The sequence below is a fragment of the Rhinolophus ferrumequinum genome, chromosome 2 (genome assembly GCF_004115265.2).
Source record: "Rhinolophus ferrumequinum isolate MPI-CBG mRhiFer1 chromosome 2, mRhiFer1_v1.p, whole genome shotgun sequence".
Taxonomy (NCBI): Eukaryota; Metazoa; Chordata; class Mammalia; order Chiroptera; family Rhinolophidae; genus Rhinolophus; species Rhinolophus ferrumequinum.
In genome coordinates, this window is record NC_046285.1 from 79325320 (window position 1) to 79348363 (window position 23044).

Genomic DNA, 23044 nt, shown 5'->3' on the forward strand with positions numbered 1-23044 from the left:
TAAAACATAGGTGAGCAGCTTATAAACCTGAACATGTGAATAATGTCCAAAAAAACCTTATAGTTGCTTCTCTTAGCTCAGAGACCTAAAATGTGAACTTGGTTATTTATTATTGTCTAAAACTTTTATATAAAGCCAAATAATGTAAGTGGTTAAAATACAGGAAGCAACATATTGAACCCAGTGCTTTATGTTTTCTGAATTGTTTATTGTCAACGTATTTTATTAAATTAATAAATCCTTATTCCTACAGGTGATGGGCCACAGTGTAGAGATTATGTCATAAGTCTTGGAGTTGTGAAACCTTTACTTTCCTTCATAAGTCCATCTATTCCAATAACATTCTTGAGAAATGTTACTTGGGTTATGGTCAACTTATGTCGGCACAAAGACCCACCCCCCCCAATGGAAACCATTCAAGAGGTAAACAAGTGATTTTTTCTGTGTTTGTTTTTAAACCAAAGTAGATACTATTATCTGTATGTTTTTATCTATGTATGTTTTAAACTGTGTATTTCTTTCTTCAGATCCTTCCAGCTCTTTGTGTTTTAATTCATCACACAGACGTAAATGTGAGTAAATTCTTCACTTCATATAGTTTGTGTTTGTGTGTGTGTATGTGTGTGTCTAGGGCTCCCCCTGTACATAGGGGAGAAAATGTCACACTGAATGTTATATGAGTGTACTCTTTCAGATGTTTCCACTTCAAGAGCTGTAATACATAGTTTGGTATTTTTATATTTACTCTGTGTTTACCTATAATCACTAAATGTAATTTCAGTAAAGAAATTGAGCCTGTTATTTTGGTCTGGGCAATAAGGTATGTGCATATACTTGTATTAGTGTTGTAAAAACTCGTATTAGAAGTTCTTTCATTGTTCATGACCTTTTTATGGAAGCTCATTTGATAGCCTGGCCATTGACAGAACACATACACCCAGTGGTATTTTTGGGTTTTGAAAGATAAAGCAGAAATATTTTTGCCTGTATGCATGACCTTGTATTCATATACATACACCAAACCATGGACATCATTTGCTCTTTAATTTCATTTTTATTCTATTTCTTCATTTATAGTGACCTTGGTAGTGGTTTCACTTGATAACTCTTGAATGTCCAGACAATAGGAAAAAATCAGTGCAGATTAGATTTTCAAACATGAATATATCTTACTCATTCTTACTAACACAGATGGCAAAGGTAAAAGCGACTCAGGAAGTATGAATGAGGTGGAACAATGCTCTGAATACTTATAGAACCATCAGTGTGTTAAAAAGTTAGGCATATACATAATGGATAAAGAAAGTCACATGGTTAAAATGCATGGCCAACAATCAGGAACTTGTGTGGTTCTTTAAAAACACAGTTCAGTATGATGACCAGTGTTTGATAAACTGCTTCATTTCTTTACAGTATCCCCAGTAATACCTTTTTGCCAGAATCTCTCTAAAGCAGGGGTGTCCAAACTTTTTTCAACGGTTTTCACCAAGGGCCATATGCGGTAAAATACACAAACAGCCGGGCCACTCACTCGAGGTGAAGTACGTATTGCCTCACCTGGTTTATTTAAGTAAACTAAATATATTTTTGGAATTTGCTGCGGGCCAATTAACAATGGATTGCGGGCCACAGTTGGCCCGCGGGCCACAGTTTGCACACCCCTGCTCTAAAGCATATGGAACAAATTCAAGTTAGTTATGCTGCATCAAGCAGTGACATAATGTACCAAATTCATTACATGACTTGATCTCTTTTCTAATAATATTTTTTTTTAGCTCCAGGTAGTCTAGGATCCTTAAAAAAATGTAAGCAATTTTTAGTTTTGACTCCTTACCACCAGTCTTTGATGAAATTATACATTTTAATGTACTACTTTAACAAGATGTCTAAGAAAGATTAATCTCAAAGTTTATACCTCTACTGGAACCAGACATCTTGGTTGACCTTATTGAGAAATAATATATTGTGTTCTTTCCTCCTGTTTATACCAATCCAGTTGAGGTTATAACTCTGTTTTTCTTGCTTTTGATGTATCTTTAATTTCTCAAGCCATTTTGCATTGTTCTTTTTTAGTAGCATGTTTACTAAGTAATAATGTTTATAAGAGTAAAATCTTAGGTAAACATTTAGCAGCAAGTTCTTAAATGGGGCCTCAGAAAAGTGGGGGGAAAAAAAGAAAACAAAACTTTCCACAAGCCATAAATGAAGCATTAAAATTACACTGTAGTTGTAGTTATTAAATTTATCATAGAATATTAACTTTGTCTGATATAGAAAGTACATATGAGGTCGAGTCTGATTTAAATTGTGATTTGGATGTGAGCATATTAATGATATGTTTAGTATTGGGCCTTTTAAAAAAATACGTGGATTGTATGTACAGTCTTTCACAAGTAACTTTAAACTTTTTGCCCATATCAGCACATTTTGGCATATATTGGTACTCCAGAAAAAAACAGTTACATCTGTAAGTTGAAATTTAGTTGTTTCACATATTTTGATGCCACTTTATATATGTGAATTTTCTTATTTGGTGTCTTCTTTTTACATTAAAAATACCCATAGAGCTTTCTTAAATTCCTGAAAGAAATGGTGGCAAGGTGCTGTTTTCTCTTTCTAAGAGCTTCCTGGATGTTTTGAACATAATATTGGTTTAGAATTTAAAAGGTTTCAAAGTTTTTGGCTTGTCTTTTGACACAGGATCCATATTCTAGAAAGGCTTTGGAAGTAAAGTTCTATGCACAATTATTATTCCTGTATCTTTGTCAATAATTGTAGTATTGTTGTAGCAGTTAGCAGTTTGTCGTACATCCTTTTGGCCATAACGTCCAATTAGGACTTAACCTGCAAAGAAAGGTGAAGCACTGGCCTGTTGTACTTCAAAATATAATCATTGAAAATTTCAGGCTACTTTTTAGTATAAGTTATAGAGGCTTCCTTTTTTTATTTTATTTTTTTGTAAGTAGTTTTGGCAGCTGATATAAATAACGTATTTTCTTTTCTTTTTTTTTTTTTCCTAGAATGTGGTTCTTGATTATAGATTTCACAGGTTGTTTTTGATATCTTGATCTGCAACTGTGGGAGACTTCCCCTATTTGGGGAATTGCCACCTGTTTTATAAGACAAAGCAAACGTGTTGAGAAAGATGAAATTACTATAATCCTAATACTGGAGTATTAGGTTTAGACATACCTACATGGTACTGATAATACTAGAGAACTCCTTGATATATTCACTTAGCCTACATGTTTTTGAACCACTGTGTATGTTGGATACATTTATTCTTTGCAACTATATACATTTATCACAATGTCCTTGGACCTATTAGTCCTCAGCTTGAGCATTTGGGAAAGGATGTCTTATTCTCCTATTTCATGTGTTGTGTAGTGTGTTTGTATCGTAATGAATTAAGAGCGGATGCTAATCTTGATCGGGATGATAATTAACCTAAACATTCTGAATATGGTTTAAAGATGTACATATTTGATGCAGACATTCATAGGTGATTATAATATAATGAAGATTAAGATTCCAATGAATTGAGATGAGAGAAAAAGAAAGAAGGTAGTAGAACAATCATAGATCAGTCTATATGGTTAAGAATTATTAAAATGAGAAAATATTCAAAGACTATTTGAATTTTCATTTTATTCATTAGATATTGGTAGATACAGTGTGGGCCCTCTCTTACCTTACTGATGCTGGCAATGAACAGATACAGATGGTAATAGACTCTGGAATAGTCCCTCATTTGGTTCCTCTGCTCAGCCACCAGGAAGTTAAAGTTCAGGTAAGTTTGTTGTTGATAAAAACGCAAGTTTTTCTTACCACTAATGTCATTAAGTATGACATTCAAAGATGGACAATTTCAATTGTTTAAAGTATATTTTTAGCCTAATAACAATGACAATATATCTATGATGGAAAGAGTGAGTTATAACCCCATTTTAAACAGGGAGAAAATGAGATAAGATTACTACAGTTCAACAAGAATCTCTCTCTTTTCCCACCCCACCCCGCAATTTAAAAAAAAAGCAAGTTAGCTCCTTTGTGAGTTACTGATTACTAATATAGTCCAGGGCAATTCATACAGCAATTTGGGTGGCATCTGAAACAAGTATTGGTACTTTTATTTTTTCTGCTCTTCCTGTTTTCTTATTTTCTTCCACTCTCCTACTCCTGTTTTTTTCCCTCCCGGCTGTCCTTTTTTACTCTCTTCCACTGCACCTGGCAAGTTTAGTTAATACTTAGTTTCAGTGGCACTGTAATAAAAGCTTTGTACTTAAATATGCTGCTTATGGGCTTCTTAAATTATTTCCGGTCAATTATTTAAAATCTTTTTCTTTAATTTTGTTTTGTTCTTTTGTTTTTTAAATCCTTCCACATATCCAAAAGATATTTTGGTTTATTCCAAAGAACCTGCATCTAGGAAGAGCCAAAAAAGAGAGGGTGAGAAGTTTACTAAAATATTATAAGCAGTAACTGTCAAACTACAGTGATAAAGGAGATGTAATGCAGCAAGTTCTCCCTACCCTTCTGAGGTAAATAGTATGCTTTAATCTTATAATGACTGCGAGTTTATAACATACAATAATAGCATAAGGAGAACTGTAAGCCTGATGCTCTATTTCTCAACCTTGCCTGGACATTGAAATCAGCTATGACACTTAAAGAAAAAAAGAATTTTGTATTTCCCTTGCTCAACCCCTAGAGATTCTGTTTCAGTAAATAGGATATTTCCTAGAAACCTGGGCTTTAAAAAGCTCTTCATATGATACTCATGTACAATAAGATGGGAGACCCCACTGCCTTAAAATTTAAAGCACTTTAAAGAAAGAGGTATACTTAGTTAAATTCAGAAACAATTAATAGAGTAGTTTATCATTTAGGGGTATTTGTGGCTTATTTTAAGTATTCATACTAGATATTTATCATTAAGTTTGCATTTCTTAATTGTGATGCCTATTTGTTGATACAGGTTTTTGGTTTGTATTTTGTTTTTTTCAGAGTATATCTTCAGTTTTAATACTGGACTTCATTGAGAAAATAGGGCTTGGAATTATTCTTTAGCCAGCTCTCAAGGAAAGTTACTGTTCTATACTTTACCTGGTAACTAATAGAGATTTTAAAAAACGTTTTCAACTTTTATGCTGCCGTAATTAAGGAAATAGAATAGTGTAATGAACCTCCATGTGGGTTTCCTCTCTACTCACTCCCAGCCAAATTATTTTGACACAAGTCCCAGATATATAATTTTATCCAGCTTGCATCTCTAAAAGTGAGGTGTTTTTTTTTTGTGTGTGTGTTTTTTAACATAACTACAATACCATTACAGCACTTTAAAAAATCTTAATATTAAAATCCAGTCAGTATCCAAATTTTACTGATTAATTAAGTTTTCACAGTTTGACCAAATCGATACCCAAACAAAGTCAACACATTGCATTTGGCAGCAATGTTTTTATGTTTCTGTTACTCTACAACTTTCTTCTTTTTTTCTTTCCCCTTTTAAATTTATTTGTTAAAGACCCTAGGTCTGTACCAAACATTTTTGAAAGAAATTAAAGAAGACCTAAATAAGTGGAAAGACATCTGTGTTCATGGTTTGGAAGACTTAGTATTGTTAGAATGGCAATGCTTCCCAAATTTATCTACAGATTAAATGCAATTTTTATTAAAATCCTAGGTGCCTTTCGGCAGAAACTTATAAGCTAATTGTAAAATCCGTATAGAAATACAAGGAGCCCAGAAATATCCAAAACAGTCTTGAAAAAGAACAAAGTTTGGGAATGTCTCATTTTCAAAACTTAACTACAAAGCTAGAGTAAACAGGACTTTGGGGTACTGGCATAAAGGTAGACACATAAATGAATCAAGAGTCCAAAAAATAAGCCCATACATTTATGATCAATTGATTTTCAACAAGGGCACCAAGAAAATTCAATGAGCAGAGAAAAGTCTTTTCAACAAATTGTGATACAACAAATGGTACTGAGACTGCTGGATATCCACATGTAAAAGAATGAAGTTGGACCTTTACTTCACATGATATTTTTAAAAATAGCTTAAAATGGACCAAACATCCATAAGAGCTAAAAGTACAAACTTCTTAGAAGAAAATACAGGAGTAAATCTTTATGATCTTGGGTTAGGCAGTAGTTTCTTAGATACGACACAGCAAGCAACGAAGGAAAAAAATAGGTAAATTGGACTTCACCAAAATTTAAAACTTGTGCTTCTAGGGGCCGGCCCGATGGCTCAGGCGGTTAGAGCTCCGTGCTCCTAACTCCAAAGGCTGCCGGTTCGATTCCCACATGGGCCAGTGGGCTCTCAACCACAAGGTTGCCAGTTCCAATTCCTCTGCCCCCTGCAACTAAAATTGAACACGGCACCTTGAGCTGAGCTGCCGCTGAGCTCCCAGATGGCTCAGTTGGTCGGAGCGCATCCTCCCAACCACAAGGTTGCCGGTTCGACTCCCACAAGGGATGGTGGGCTGTGCCCCCTGCAACTAGAAACGGCAACTGGACCTGGATCTGAGCTGCACCCTCCACAGCTAAGACTGAAAGGACAACAACCTGAAGCTGAACGGCACCTTCCACAACTAAGATTGAAAAGACAACTTGACTTGGAAAAAAGGCCTGGAAGTACACACTGTTCCCCAATAAAGTCCTGTTCCCCTTCCCCAATAAAATCTTTAAAAACAAAACAAAAAAAAACAGAACTTGTGCTTCTAAAGACATATCAAGAAATTGAAAAGACATGCCTCAGAATAGGAGAGAATATTTGCAAATCATATGCTCATATATCTGAAAAGGGGCTTGTATCCAGAATACATTGTATTCACCTCAACAATAAGACAAATCATCCAATTTAGAAATGGACAAAAGATTTAAATAGTTTTCCAAAGAAAACATACAAATGGTCAATCAGTACATGAGAAGATGCTCCACATCATTAGTCATTAAGGAAGTGCAAATCAAAACCTCATTGAGACACCACTTCATACCCACCAGGATGGCTGTAATCAAAAGGACAGTAACAGCTGTTGGCAAGGATGCAGGGAAAGTGAAATCCTCAAACACTGCTGTTGGGAATGTAAAATGGTACAGGCTGTTTGGAATATAGTTTGACAGTACCTCAAAAGGTTAGACATAAGCATAGGCAATATAGTCAGTGGTACTGTAATTGTTATGTATGATGTCAGAGGGGTAGTAGCCTTGGTGGGGATCTCACTCTGAGGGGCATAAATGTCTAATCACTGTGTTGTTTTGTACGCCTGAAACTAATGATTTAAAACAGGACATATGACCCAGCGATTTCACTCTTAATGTATATACCCAAGAGAACAAAATATATGTTCATAAAACAACTGGCATACAAATGTTCAAGGCAGTATTATGCTTAACAGCCAAAAAGTGGAAACAATCCAAATGTTCATCAACTAATGAATGGTTAAATAAAATGAGGTCTGTCCATACAATGGAATATTATTTGGCCTCAAGAAGGAGTGAAGTACTAATAATGTGGCTACAACGCAGATAGACCTTGAAAGCATTATGTTATTAAAAGAAGTGAAACACAAAAGGTCACCTGCTGTGTTTTATTCCAATTATATGAAATATCCAGAATAGGCAAATCCACAGGGACAGGCATAGTGGTTGCCAGCAAGCTGGGGGTGAGGGCGATGGGAGTTACTACTAGTGGGTACAGATATGCTTTCTTGGGGTGATGAAAATGTTCTGGAATTACATACTAATTATGGTTGCACAACTTTGAATATACTAAGAACCTCTGAGTTGTGCACTTTGAAAAGATGAATTTTATGTTATTTGAATTGTATCTCAATTAAAAAATAAAACCCTGGGTTTGTCTTGTAGAAGGAAAAGTTAGCCAAAAAACAAAAATCTTTAACTTAACAGAAAATGATCTAATACAACTAAAGAAAAATAATTCAAATTCATATGATAGTAAAATCTCATATATAAAGCAGGTTCCTGCTTTCCTACAGAAAGCCACGGTGTTTTTGTTGTTAACTTACTGAAACACAATCTAAAATCGAAAGTACTACGTTATTTTCTTTATGGCCCTAATTACGATATAAAATTATCCTTTTTATTTGTTTATTGACTGACTTCTGCAATAATGTATGCTTCATAAGAGCTGGAATTTGTGTCTGTCCTATTGACTCTTCTGTTCATAAATCAGTATCTGACACAACTTGTTCAAAAAGGTTAGGTTGGCATAAGTGAATGAATGTATCGTTCATAACCTGCCTAACATACCTCTGTGATAAGAAGGAATATTTCACAGAGAACAACAAACATCTCATTAAATCTTTTATGCTTCAGACTGCTGCACTTCGAGCTGTGGGCAACATTGTTACTGGAACCGATGAGCAAACGCAAGTAGTTTTGAACTGTGATGCTCTGTCACATTTCCCAGCACTTCTGACACATCCCAAAGAGAAAATTAATAAAGTAAGTATTTTTAAATACTCTTTAATAAATAGCATATAAAATAGCAGCAGTTTTCATTTGTAAAGTTAGGGACTCAACAGTCTATAATATTGATTATTAATATAAACTGTCATTTAGACATGAGAAGATAAAATATTTTCCTCTTTGTAACATGGGGTAGTGTAGTATATAATTTTCCATAAATAAACCAATTATAAACAGGGCAGTTTTGGCTCTCTTGGAAATGATGAAATAGAGATAATTGGGTGTTGAATGTTGTAAGATTGGAAATTTTTAATATGTAAGTTAAATAATCTAGGTTTTAATATTATATAGCTACTTATTGAGTGTGTGTTGGGGGGGGTGTGTGCGCGTGCATGCTAATAGAGGCTATGGAAAGGGGGCCCTGAATGGTGATGCTGATATTGGAGTGCATCTGAGGCTGTTGTAGAAATACATGGGTTGGTGATTACAACACTGCCGATGATTATAACCCAAGAACAGCTCACCTAAGTAGCCTCACACCCTAAAATCTCTAACGGGTTCATTAAACGTGGTCCCGTGATCTGATCCAAAAGAGCCTACTGCACACTAATACTAAGTTTTTGGCGTAAAACTTGTTTACTAGTTTCTTAAAATAGAAAAAAAATGTTTCCCTTTAGTAAATTGATAAGTTTTACGTTTGATAAATTACAGTAGTGTCCTACATAGGATATTAAGTAGAGATTTTGCCTATTTCATGCTAACGTTAGTTTCAGTGTGCATTTATTATCTATGAAACTTGTAAAAAACTTGTAAACATCTTGGCAAAAGTAGCATCATTTAGTGAAAAGGGTACCATAAAAAGATCATTAAGCTAGACCAGGGAATAACTATTACAAATAAGTGTATTAAAACAACCCACTATTTCATTTTTCATGTCTCAGTTATTATAGAAAATTGAGATTTGTCTGCTTTGGCTAGGACTCTTGATCAGAATAGAATAGAGAATAAAGCACATTATGTGAGGGGGATGCTAAATCTTTTTACAATAGTTTTAGAATTTGTATTTGTATTACAGCTCATTGATTCCTTAGTATTGTTTAGCCAAGCTTCTTTTGAGTCTTAATGTTTGGGAAATTGCTTTCAAGAATTCTCTAAAAGGGTTCATTCATTATGACTTGGATAAAGGCCATTAGCAATTTGTCCAAAGAAAATATGAAAAGGGAGTAGAGGAGTTGAGATTCTTAAAATTTTTATTATGGAACTCATTCCATAATAAAATCATTTGGACATTGTAGTGAATGTATTTTTTCTTAGTTCATATGCAGCTTTTATTTTTTAATGAGAAATATTGAAGGGGTCTTGTTCTACAGGAAGCAGTGTGGTTCCTATCTAACATCACTGCAGGAAATCAACAGCAGGTGCAGGCAGTAATTGATGCCAATCTTGTCCCAATGATAATACACCTTTTGGATAAGGTAAGAAAATTATCTTGTATTTATCTGAGTAAGAGTGCAGGGATTTAAATTTAACAAATTATGTGAATGTATACTTTTCTGTTTATTTAATTAGAACCTATGCAGTTCGCATAAACACTGCAGCAAAATGGTATTAATATTACAACTTTCAAACTCAGCAGTATTTATATACAAGAAACATTTATTTTTAGGAACTCCTGGCCCTTCTTCTGTATCATTTCTTTAAACAAAATTACCGTTATCCTAGGATTTATTAAACATTCATATCATTACTACTGATTATACATGCTTAAATATTGTTCTAAGCACTTTAAATATATTACCTCATTTAATACTGTAATTCTGTGAAGTTAAGGATTATCCCCATTTGACAGATGAAGAAACTATAGTATAGTATAGACAAATAAATTGCCCAAGATCGAACAGCAAGTAAGTGTGCTATTTAATCTTATGCCACATCATATCATGTTTACGTTAACATTTGGGAAAGAGACAATTTAAAATGTCACAATCACAGCATGAGGGTCTTTTCTGAACATTAATTGTAATTAAAGAGATGATATCTCTCTTATCTCCTCCTTGTTTTCTACAAACTGGTAGTAGGAGAAGCTACTTTTCCTGTAAACTGGTAGATCAGGCTTAGGTTTTTAGGCAAGATTACTTAAGCACTGCTTTGTACTTCCTAATGATTCAAATTAGGAGACGCGGACTACCTGTTTGTCCTGCATCTAGTGATACTAAGATTGATGAGTGAACTCAGGTGTTCTCAGCCTCCTCTAGCTGATTATTATAAAATTACCCATCAATCTTTCACCTAAGGGTTTTTAGGCAGTCAGTGATGATCCTTGCCTGGATCCCCTATTTTACTAGGAACTGTGACCTTCTAATTCTGTCATTCTTTATGTATTAGCCATTATTCTTCAATAAAGAGCTCTTCCTTACCTGTTACTGGCTTGTACAGAAACGTGTTTCATATAGGAAAGGCAAGATGAATGCTTGATTCTTGCTCATTATCATACAATTTTTAGAATGACTTGGTTCCTTAACCTCAAAAGGAGACTAGGGTGGAGTTTTTAGTGTCATTGGGAAGTTATGGATTTTTATATATTTTTTGTGAAATTTAGTCTCCTTGTAGTTCTTTCTGACACTCAGGTTGTTCCCTGACCAATGGGAACTTCTTTTTTTGAAGACTGTGTTCAGATCAATCTTAGTTTTTGAGAGCTTCCTGCCTTTTGGATATGACATGATTGCCAGGCTTATCTTGTATTGTTTCTGACCTAGACCTTGAATGAACTATTTCTCCCCAGTGTCCTGGTTCCTTTTTGTAGCGAATGGTATTTCAGGATCATAGTTCAAATACTAAGGATGATCTTTGCTACAAAGTTGTCATTGTTTCTAAGCCTGAGTGAAGAAAATAGGTGATAATGTATTTATTTTTTTTTAGAAAGTGAAAAATATATTGTAATGTGAACATGAGAATTCATTATAAACAAATCATGAATAAAAGGAAGCTATCAGATATTATGGGCTATTTAAGATAACAATGTTTTTATTTTCACTTCTTTGATTTTATATTTTCATCGCTTTTCTCTTAATACTGGAAATCTTCCTAGAAAAATTGAGTATATTGAGATACATAAAATCTATCAAAATGACAATACCACATTGCCAGTAACATGACTACTCCATTTTTGAGGTTTCCTTAAGGGTTTTTGTCTTTAGAATATATTCCATCAATGATGTACTTAAAAATAATGTGTCACTTGTAATAATTCCTGTATGTGTGGTTAAGCCACCAATTTGATATGCAGTTAGGTTATTTCTGTTTGTTCTTTTATTTTGTGAAATTACTTTAGCTTTTTTTAAAAAATTTTGTTTCTGTTTATATAAAGCCATTTGTATGGTTACCAAGTGAAAAAATTATGTACCTTGTTTTAGCTATATACACAAAGGTCTAACTTACATTTCTGTCTGTTTCTCCCTATGCTCGCCTTTCCTTTACAGATAATCATTTTTATTAGTTTTTGGTTCATTTTCCCTGTGTTTCTTCTTTAAATACAAGCAAATGCCTATGTAATGTACATACCTATTCCCATCCTTCCTTACACTAAAGGTAGCCTACCATATATTCTTCTTGCACTGCTTTTTTAAAAAATACTTTTAAAAATATACATCCTGGAGATCATGCCCATAACATTATATAGAGAGTTTTCTTATTCCTGTTATAGCTACATAGTGCTTCACTATATGGGTGTGTGTACTATAATATAGTCAATCAATTATTTTATGATATGCTTCTTATGTTTTGCTGTTAGATAGTACTTCAAAGAATAGTTTGTAACTTTTTTCCATGTTTTTTGCCAGATTATATTTGGTAGTCACATATATAAATTTTGCTGTATGATACCCTCTATAAGAGTTGTGCCATTTTGTACTCCTGCCAATCTTACTGACAGATACTTGGATTTGATCAATCTGATAAATAAGAGTAGATATTATTTATCTGCAGTTTTAATTTTCATTCCCCTTATTTACATGTTTTTTTCTTAATACATCATCAGCATTTTTTTCAGGTTGCTAGCCTTCTTAATATTTAATAACTGGTTATTTCATTCAGTAAATTTACTGTAATTAGTTATACCTCTGTTGAGAATTTTAGTTGCTTTTACTTTTTAACTATTATGTGCTGCTAAGACATAGATAGATAAATAATATTACTTTGTTTTAAATTATTTTCTTGGTAAATTCTCCCAGGTGAGATTATTAAATCACACATAGGACTTTTTAAATGATTTTTAAATATATTTTTCAATTTGTATTTGAAAGGCAATATGTGAAGGTAATGTTTTTATCATAGTCTTATTAATGGTGGTCATTATCATTTTAAAAACATCTTTAAAAGGATACTTTATTTTAACTTGACATTTCTTTGATTAAAATAGTGAAATTGTACATGTACCCATATTTTTTGAGTTAATCTTTGACTTCATTTAATGTAATATTAGATTAATAGTATCAAGTCAGTAATATATATCAAGTCAGTTTGTTGCCAGCATAGTTTACAAAAATAAGTCTCCATTTGTTTAGGGTAAATTGGGTCCAAAAGCTTAGCTAATAAATAAAAATCATGTGTGTATATAGAAAGGCTAAAAGTAAACCAGGGGAAATAAGCAGTTGAAAAATCATTTCAGAAAACATTTCTCCAGTTTACTCTATGTTGCAGTTGGTATCCTTTGCTTTGCTTTTACAGGGGGATTTTGGCACTCAGAAAGAAGCTGCTTGGGCCATAAGTAACTTAACAATTAGTGGAAGGAAAGATCAAGTAAGTTCAGCTCTTATTTATTTCTCAAAACTGATAAAATAACAGTACAGATAATTTAAGGTTTCGATTTCAGTAAATCATTTAAAATAATAGCAAGATAACAGACATTCTGTGATTTTTTTATATATATATATATATATATATAAAAGTGTCACCTTAACTTCCTTTTGTTATATTTCATAAATGGTAAGTGTTCTCTTTTCAACTTGGCCTTTAAAAATTTTCTAATCTATCATAAGATTGAAGCACTTAGGGTTGTTTTTTTGGGTTTTAACAGTATTAAAAAAAAAAAAAAAACAGGACTTTTTAGGTGAATTGTGCAGAATAAAGCTGCCTCACAGATTCTCCTAACAAGTGAACAACAAAAATTTACCAGCCACTTGGTAGGAACTTAAACTCAACTAAAAGGCTGGGAGTAGGAACTAGAGTGAAGAGTATGAGGTGCCTAGTACATAAAATTTAAGGAGGCACTCAACTCTCAGAGTTGTGCAGGTGACAAAGCTTAACATTGTGCCAATTGGCAAAAGAAAATGAGTTTTAAAGGTCCAAGATATGTTTCATGGGTAGTTAAAAAGGGCGAATTTGGAACTAATAAACAATAAACTGATAATTGTTACAAATAAGCTATAGACTGATGGTGAGCAGTGAATCTACTTACAGAGGAATGCAGAGCAGAATATAATTATAATACATGGAAAATAATCTACAAAATAGAAAAATAATAGAAAAATATTATGAAAATATTACAGAACCAATAGAATAGTGAATTGAAGGTAGCCAAGTGAAGTAAAGTGCTAAATGTTACAGTAAAGAGCCAGTTGAATGCTCTCACATTGAACAATTACATAATTAAAAAAAAATATGCAGCCTTTTAACTGACTTTTTAATTTATTAATAATAAAAGGGAAAGGATTTTTTGGAAAAAGTGCTCCTGTGGCAAAGAAATGTTTCATATGAATTTGAGTGATCCCTTCATTTTCACTTTATTTTTTATTCTGAGTTGAAGAAAAATAAACTTACTATATGAAAAGGAAATGAAGTTTAGATTAATGTAGTCTAACCTAACGTGTGAGAGATGAGGTCATGTTTCCATGCTCAAAATTTCAAAGTCATAATTATTCTAGTGAGATAATATGGTACACAAACAAAGTTCACTTAACGTTTATTATGTATCATGGTGTTTTTATTTTTCAGGTGGCCTACCTAATCCAACAAAATGTTATTCCACCTTTTTGCAACTTGCTGACTGTAAAAGATGCACAAGTTGTACAAGTAGTACTTGATGGACTAAGTAATATATTAAAAATGGCTGAAGATGAGGCAGAAACCATAGCCAATCTTATAGAAGAATGTGGAGGTAAGTTTATCATAAGATATTATTACACATTTTAATATTCTTTTTGAAACTACTTTTATTTTCTGACTCATATAGCACTCTATTTTTCTGTCTTAGATAATCAAGTAACAGTATAAAGTAAATACTGTGTTGTATAATTACAGTCCTGCTCTGCTTCTTGGCATATGCTTAGGTAACTGAATTACTGCCATATATTGAACAGGCACTGTACTAAGGTACTTGGAAGACAGTGGTGAACAAGGCACACTTCTTGCCCTCAAGGCATGTAGTCTAGTCATGGACATAAATATGAACTGATTTAATGTGCTAATTACCCTACTAGAAATGTACAACAAAATGAAATACCTAATCTATCCTGGAAGAAGCAGGAAGTGACACCTGAGCTGGATTTTGAGAGATGAATAAGGACTAATAAAGTAAAAAGGGATGAAAGGTGTTCCAGGCAGAGATAACACCATGAGCAAAGTCTGAGGTGAGAAATAGCATTCAGCAAATTATAAGTTAGTTCAGTGTTGCTGAATCACAAAGTATGGGGTAGAAACTGCCAAAAGAGGAGGCTTGAAACATAGCCAATAAGCAGGCCCCTGCAGTCTTACAAGCTTGGTAGCACAGCAGATATTTTACAGGGCAGTAGTTCCCAAATCTGGCTGTGAACCAGAGCCACCTGGAATGTAAACAGCATTAGCTTTCAAACTTAGATTTCATCTCTTAGAATTAACAAGTACACATAACATGGAAGTCTCAAATGTGGCTGTGGAACAAAATGTAAATGTTATTAACTTGGATAAGCATAAAATTAAAGGTATTTCTGACAGAAGTTGAGAAATAAATGAAAGGAGAGGTAACGATAAGAGTAGAACTAGGTCTTCAACTTAGTGGAGGAGTTTGGAGGCTTGAAAATGAATTATAAATAAGTACTTTTAAAGTTATTAAATGTCAAATAGAATAACAAAAAAATAATTCATAACTATCAAGTTAGGAACAGAAGATGGGGAATAGTATTAGGGAACTAATTAGGAAGTGAGTACCAGAAAAACTAAGCATACTTAAAAATATTTTACTACCTTTTTTTACCATGTGAACATTTAATTATTAAAATTTTATGTATTAAAATTAAAATATAGATCTTGAGCATTGCGTACCTCACTGGAGGTGAGGCCCAGAAATTGGTATTTCATAAACTCCCCAATGTATTTCGCCATAGGGTATGACAAGCCACTGGAAGATTTTACATGGTAAGCCATTAGTATGTTTAGATGGAGCATGGATATCAGAGGAATGGGACACTGGTGACAGGAAGCAGGAAACTAGTTAGAAAAGTATGTAGTGGTTGGGTCATAATAAATAAAGGCAGTGATAATAGAGACAAAGGGGAGATCATAAGCTTCAAGAAATGGATAGACTGAGAGATTTTTGAGATTTGCTGGTAGAGTATCAAGGGAAAGGGGAACTTAGGCTTTCTCTCAGATTTCAAGCTGTTGTTATTACCAAGGAAGCATACAGCAGAACAAACAGTTTAAATGAGTGAAGACAAATAACACATTGTGTTTTAGACAGTTCAACTTTTAAGTACCTGTGAAACGTCCTCGGGAAGTAACATGCAGGCATTTAAATTCGATGCATCTGAAGCTCAGAAAAGAACTGAAGCTGTAGATGTGCAAGTCCTCAGTCTATATTAGTAGCTAATTTTTTAATGGAGGAGCCCAGTAAGGAGAATGTATAGAGTGAGAAATGAACCCCATAACCTCCACCATATAAGGGATAGAGGAACACTCATGAAAGGGCAATTTCACTTTATTTCAGAGACCTTAAAATTATTCTTCCTAAAAAACAAAACAATATCTAATTTGCATAGCAACAAGTTAAGTTTATATATTTTTAGTATTTCTGCCTATGATTAATAAACTCATTAATATTTATAGGGAAAAGTCCATTTTCCCCTGAAATTCTGTGATCTTGATCATTTTACATTATACGTAACGGATGTCTTAATATTTATTAATCTCCAATATTTAAAATTTTTTTTATACATGCTTACTAGAAAAATTTGGCAGATGCTAGAAAGTAGAAAGAATCTGCTTTTAACAAAGAAGAGCAATTTTATATGTTACTGCTCCTTATAGACATTGGTTATATAGTATTCTGCTGAATAGATCAATGTCCCATTGCTTGCTTAATAATTTTTATTCATTTAAACACTCAGGTTGTTAATTTTTTAAGATAAATATGCTATGTCTTTGCGCATAAAATCTTTTTATTTTTAAGATTCACCTTAAAATAGATTCCAAAAACTTGTAGATTTGCAATCCAAAAATTGTATTATGTGGTCCCAAGATTATTGTAACTTTTTTGTCACAGCTTTTTAAATATTACCATTGTTTTACTTCATAAAATCTCTTGCAGGACTGGAGAAAATTGAACAACTTCAAAATCATGAAAACGAAGACATCTACAAATTGGCCTATGAGATCATTGATCAGTTCTTCTCTTCAGATGATGTATTTAATAACTTTGTAGTTTTCTTAGTTTTATGTATAAACATAAGTCTGGATAAAATAATATAGTAAGCTAGGAGATATATATATATATATATATATATATATATATATATATATATATTTGGGGGAATGGAATTAAATAGGTATGTGACAATAATGTCACTTATTTCAGAAACATTATTTCAATATTTTGAAGTTCCTCAGGGCATGAAAAACTAGTACTATAATCGTAAAAAAGTTAAGGATATTTTTTTAACACTGGATAAGTCAGGCTTTATTTTTCACTTGATGTCTTTATAGTTCTCATATTTTATACTGTTAATAGCAAAACATGTTTATAAACAAAATAGTGATACTAGTATATCCTATAATAAATCCTTTATGACAATTAGTTAATCCATATCTGACTATATTCTCACTGTTGTTTTTAGTTGGTGACCAGAAACAGACATGAAGCTAGATAGATAAAACGAAAATAATAAATCATCAAGAACGATAAATTACTATGTAATGTAAGGTGTAGTATACAAAAATATCTTCAGATTATCAGTATATGGTAGTTGAAATTAAAGTATTAACTTATTTTTAGTATTGCCTCTTTGGAAAAATAAATCTAAAAGTAAAGCAGTTGTTCCTTAGAAAATGATAATGATTAGATACAGTCACCAATGACTTTCTTGAATGTTTTACTCAACTTTTTAAAGAATAAGACTTACACCACAAACTTTTCCACATTATCAGAAAAGAATGGAATGTTATTAAACATTTTGTTGAACATCTATTGTTTGAACATTAACCTGACAAAGACAGTATCAGTCACGCGCCACAGAATGACCTTTCAGTCTACAATGGACCGCATATACAACACTGGTTCCCTAAGATTATAATGGTGGAGCTGAAAAATTCCTGCTCCCCAGTGACAACAAAGCCCTCCTAACATTGTGCCTCAGTGCATTACTCATACATTTGTGGTAATGCTGGTATAAACAAACCTAAGGCACTGCCATCATATAAAAGTATAGCCCATACAATTACAATAGTAGGCTATACGTCTAGGTTTGTGAAAGTGCACTCTGATGTTTGCACAACAATGAAATGATCTAGCAACAGATTTCTCAGAACATACCCCAGTTGTTACAGGGCACATGACTATACTAGAAAAGAAAATTGTACACTCTTGACTTACAGATGATCAAGCTATTTAGATATCAAGTCCTTTAGATGATCAAGTCCTATTTAGAATATAATGCCAGGTAAATAAATAAAATCCAGGAAAAGCATATTCTTTTAAGGTTAGCTTTTATCACGTGTCTTTAAAGTTGGATTTTTGGAAGTGTTAATTTGCAGTTGTAGATATACACTGGGCCTTATGATTTCTAACACCTCAGCACGCAGTTCTTTGTTATTCTCTTACATTGTGAAAAGAATAACTCAGATCATGTGCATATTTATAGGAACTACACTATAGGCTCATAATTTTGTAGTATTTCAGAAAAGAACCTTCAGATATAAAAGATATAGAATATTATTTATGCATTATTAGCAGAGCTATTATTTTACTATTTTAAGACCAAATATCATTTGTCCCTAATAGCTATTTAGAAATTAATCAAAGATTACACTTTAAAAGTTGTGTCGTTAATTTTTCAATGTCATCAACTTTATCTGTTTGCCTAGGTACAAGGGTAATTATGAGTATCCTCTCAGTTTGAGATGTAGGTCCATCTCCAATTTAATACTTCTATTTCATTCTTTTGGAAGATACCCATATTATCTTAAGTTTCCTCTCATTTTGCCATCCTTAAGAAAAAGCCTGTACAAAATGTTTCTGCTTTCTAAAGCGATGGTAGGGCAATGTTGGCACTCGTCATCTCTCATACTTTTCTTAGGGAAAATGGGAGTATTGCTATAATGCTATTTATAATTTAAAACTAATCATCTCTTTTCCCCCCTTAGATTGATGAAGATCCTAGCCTTGTTCCAGAGGCAATACAAGGTGGAACATTTGGTTTCAATTCATCTGCCAATGTACCAACAGAAGGGTTCCAGTTTTAGAAAGATGTTGTGGAAGTTAGGTACAATGCAGCACTGAGATATATATATATATATACATATATATAAAAAGGTTTGATCCATCAAGCTTGGCTCATGGGATCTGCTGCTGCATTAAATCGGGAAAGAAAATGTGAAGATTTCATTTGGAATCACAGAAAATGCCCAAATGAGGTCAAGATGGCGAGTGGTTGCGAGTGAGAATGAGTGGCAAAATGTAACGAAAACCTTACATGAATGCTTATTTAGGTTGTTCAAAGTAAAAAGGGCTACAGGTCACAGATCTTCAGTGCCTGAGAAGACACATTGACTTTATGTTAATTGAGGGGAAAATGCAGTACCATCATCTTCAAGCCTTGTAAGCATAAAAGAGAATAGGATGCCCATATAAGTCAAAGGAAAATGAGCCCAGGCCTTGCTATGAAGCAGTGTGTGAATGGACAGTGTTGAATGAATGTCTGGCTAAGTGACAGAGAGCCAGGTTCATCTTTCAAATCTAGGGCTCTTCACTCATGAAGCAGACTCCTAGCACTGGAGTGACTGTGTACGAGAGGTATGGTTGTGGTGCTGTATGTGAACGCATGCAAGCTTGATTCGCCTTCAGGGGGCTGATAACAAACCTAATAAATCATCAAAACGAGATCATAAGTGTTAATGTACACTGGACATGAAAACAAAGACCGGTTTAGCAGCAGACATTGGTTTACTCTGCAGCCTGTGTTTTCTATTCCTCTTCCCTTCCACCCCCCCCTTCTTTTTTCTCTTTTCAGTTTTTTGTTTTGTTCTTTTTTTTTTAACTTTACCTAGAATGGCTTTTTAGTTGCTTCTCAAGTCAGAAAACTTCAGGAAGGTTTCCCTGTGCATTTGCACCAGATGAATGTTTGATGCTATGAAAAGCTTTCCATATCATCAAAACTAATTTGTGTAGATTTTTGCATGGAAAAAAAATCATAAATTTCCCTCAGAATAGACTGTGTTGCAGTACACAAGTTGCCATAATAGTATAAAACAGTAAAATGTATTTTAAAAAGCCATCCTTTTCATTTTCAGAGATAACATAAAGATCTTTGCATGAGGTAAATCTGCAGCATAGTTCATTTTTAGATTTTGTTGAGTCCTGTAAAGAAGAAGAAGAAAAAAGTTTCAGTTGTGGTAGAATACCGTGCTGTGCTTAAATGTTATTTGTTTTCAAACTTTGTTTTCTATGAAAATGATATGGAAACTTCTAAAATGGAATTTGGTGCATATGTACTGCTGAATAAAGACCGATGAAGAGGTTTGAATAGATGTACAAATCAAATAATGGTTTGAACACCTTTAATAATATGCCTAATCTGTTCAATTGTTTTAGAATCTTTTTATCTTAGATGTAGGCAGCCATGAACAATCTATTTTGAGCCACTTTAGGGAGAAAAGTTTGTATTTTTAAAACTTGCATAAAAGTTATGCAAGTGGTTTTTATAAATTGGAATAATGCCTCAGTTTTGAGGTTATGCACACTAAATTAAATGTGACATAAATTAATTTGTACAAAAAGAACTCTTTATAAGGTGGCTCATTGTAGGAAATCCTGTGCCTTCCCCTTTGAGCACAAGTGTTGCATGAACAACAGTTTGCTATAAGAAACATACCAGATTAGCCACCATTAGCATCTATATCTACTTTGTGTTTAAAATCAACTGGTAATTCTGAAACACTGTAGAATGGATAAAAATTATTTTGTGATCATAACTCTTTGTTGAACTAGAGTATTTTTGCAGCATTCCTTGTCATCAGAAACATGGTTAAAGTTTAAAACTAGAAGCAGCAGAAAACTAGCTTGTAAAATTTATTCAAGTAGAGTGCAGGCTAGGCTGTCTTGGGGAAATAAACATTAAAACTTAAAGAAACGTTTTACATGGGATGTGTGTGCGTGCTGTGTGGATTTTTATATATATAAATATAGAATATAATTCAATGGATTATATTAGCTTGTCTCAAGCTTTTGACCTAGAACCAACATAACAGAAGAAGATATTTCTTAAATTCTATAATTTCATTATGGATATAGTAATATTTTAACCCATTGAATTTGTTCAGGGGACACCATCTATGCTTCTGCTTTCTCCTTGTCCAAACCAAGGTTTTGGCTGTTCATTCTTCCAGCAAAGTGGACTGAGAGAGATAAGTTGAGCCATATTTTTAGTATTACTATAACTTCAGCATGGCTCCAAATGATAGATAGCATACAAAGCATGGTTTTTATTGAAGGCTTAGGTTAACCACAAGGTGAACGGAACAATACTTTGATTCATGTTTCTTAGTAAACAAAAACTTGGTTCAAAGTAACCTAATGCGGTTATTGGAGGCTAAATGATTTTATAGAGTAGTTATCCTTACATACATACTAGTTGTGGATGATTTTAACATCTCTGAGTACAAGGGCTACCTGATACTCTAAATATTTCATTTCTACCCATGGCCTCTTAACAGGACACTGATATTCTAATAGAATTCTAGGACTTTTCTGTGTGTGAGGGTTGTTTCAGCACAATTAACAGTTCACCACAGTTAACTGATTTGAACACAACTCGTTTTATTCTCCAGTGATCTAGGAAACTGATTCATTTTTAACATAGAGCATTATTTGTGATGAGGGGGAAATTGAAAAATAAGCCTTTAGTAAGCTTAATGTTCATGGCTTCCCATGTCTTGAACTGCCTTTTTGGAGCACTGAGTCCTTCCCAAGTGCTACAAAAATAAGAATGTTACATTACAGGTGTATGAGGAGCTTTTGTCTAAAAGATACCTTTAAAGTTTATTTCCTTTCTATTGTGTGTCATGATGGATTTGGTACTTTCTGCATTACTCTGAATCAAACCCAGAGCATTCCTATAATTGAAGCTATTGATAATCATTAAAAATACATATGGAAGATTTTTTTTTAACATTTGGTTTAGGCTTACTTCAAGACTGCAATTCATAGATTTTTGTTTGTTTCTTTGCTGGGTTTATGACTGGGTTTATTGTAACATTACTGTAATTTGTGGAGCACCCTATTTGGATTCTCCATTGCCTCAGTTCCTTCAAAAAAAAGAAATTAAGCTTTGATTTTAAAGACATAATGTGTTTTTCTGTTGCTGTTCAACAAATTACCACAAACTTATGGCTTAAAATAACAAATTTAGTTCATAGTTTCTGTGGGTCAGGAGTCCAGGTACAGCTTAGCTAGGTCCTGTGCTCAGGGTCTCATCAGGCTGCAGTCAGGCTTTCAGCCAGAGCCAGAGCCTTGTCTGAAGCCAAGGTCCACTTCATGCGCCCATGGCAGAAGCCTTTTCCTTACAGCTGGAGAACTCGTGGCATCTTGAGTCTTCATGGCCTGCTGGAGAATCTGATCTCAGACGACCGGAAGCCCTCTTTCAAAGGGCCCACCTGATTAAGTCAGGCCCACCAGGGATAATCTCCTTTTTGATTAACTCAAAGCCAAACTGATTAGTACCTTAATTACACCTGCAAAAGCCCTTTTTCTTTGCCCAGGACTGTAGCCTCATCCCAGGGTGATACCTGTTCTATTCAGAAATCCTGCTCCCACTTGAGGGAAGGGGTTTGTAAAGGGTATGTATAGCAGAGAATCTTGGGAGTCCTCTACAGTTCCCCTTATCAGAAGGGAATATCAGTGTTTATAGATCGGAGCAGTTTACAAAATGATCACCTAATGTATTGCAAATTTATTTTTGGATCAAAAATAACCTATGGGAGTCTAATGAAAACTCTGGACCAGCTTCCCTCAAATTGCATATACATACAGTTGTAGGGGATCTACAGGAGCCCGGGAATTTCAGAGCATGATCTGTACTAACTCTCCCCTTCAGATGATAGAGTAGTCAAGAGGTAACTTGCCCAAGGTCACAGATACTGAG

General features: G+C 33.7%; 1 protein-coding gene and 1 non-coding gene across 2 annotated transcripts in view; both read left to right on the forward strand.

The window, feature by feature from the left end:
* Positions 1-21048, forward strand: part of KPNA4 (karyopherin subunit alpha 4) — a 57368-nt gene extending 36320 nt beyond the window's left edge. The window contains exons 9-17 of the mRNA XM_033129729.1: positions 254-423; positions 528-572; positions 3659-3790; positions 8349-8477; positions 9812-9916; positions 13167-13238; positions 14433-14595; positions 16999-17093; positions 19050-21048. Of these exons, the coding sequence (XP_032985620.1) occupies positions 254-423; positions 528-572; positions 3659-3790; positions 8349-8477; positions 9812-9916; positions 13167-13238; positions 14433-14595; positions 16999-17093; positions 19050-19148 (1010 nt within the window). The 3' untranslated portion in view covers positions 19149-21048. The remainder of the gene's footprint in view (positions 1-253; positions 424-527; positions 573-3658; positions 3791-8348; positions 8478-9811; positions 9917-13166; positions 13239-14432; positions 14596-16998; positions 17094-19049) is intronic.
* LOC117014721 (small Cajal body-specific RNA 7) lies at positions 8696-9031 on the forward strand. The gene has a single exon (XR_004421595.1). It is a non-coding gene; the product is annotated as a small Cajal body-specific RNA 7 (non-coding RNA).
* Positions 21049-23044: the final 1996 nt, after the last annotated feature.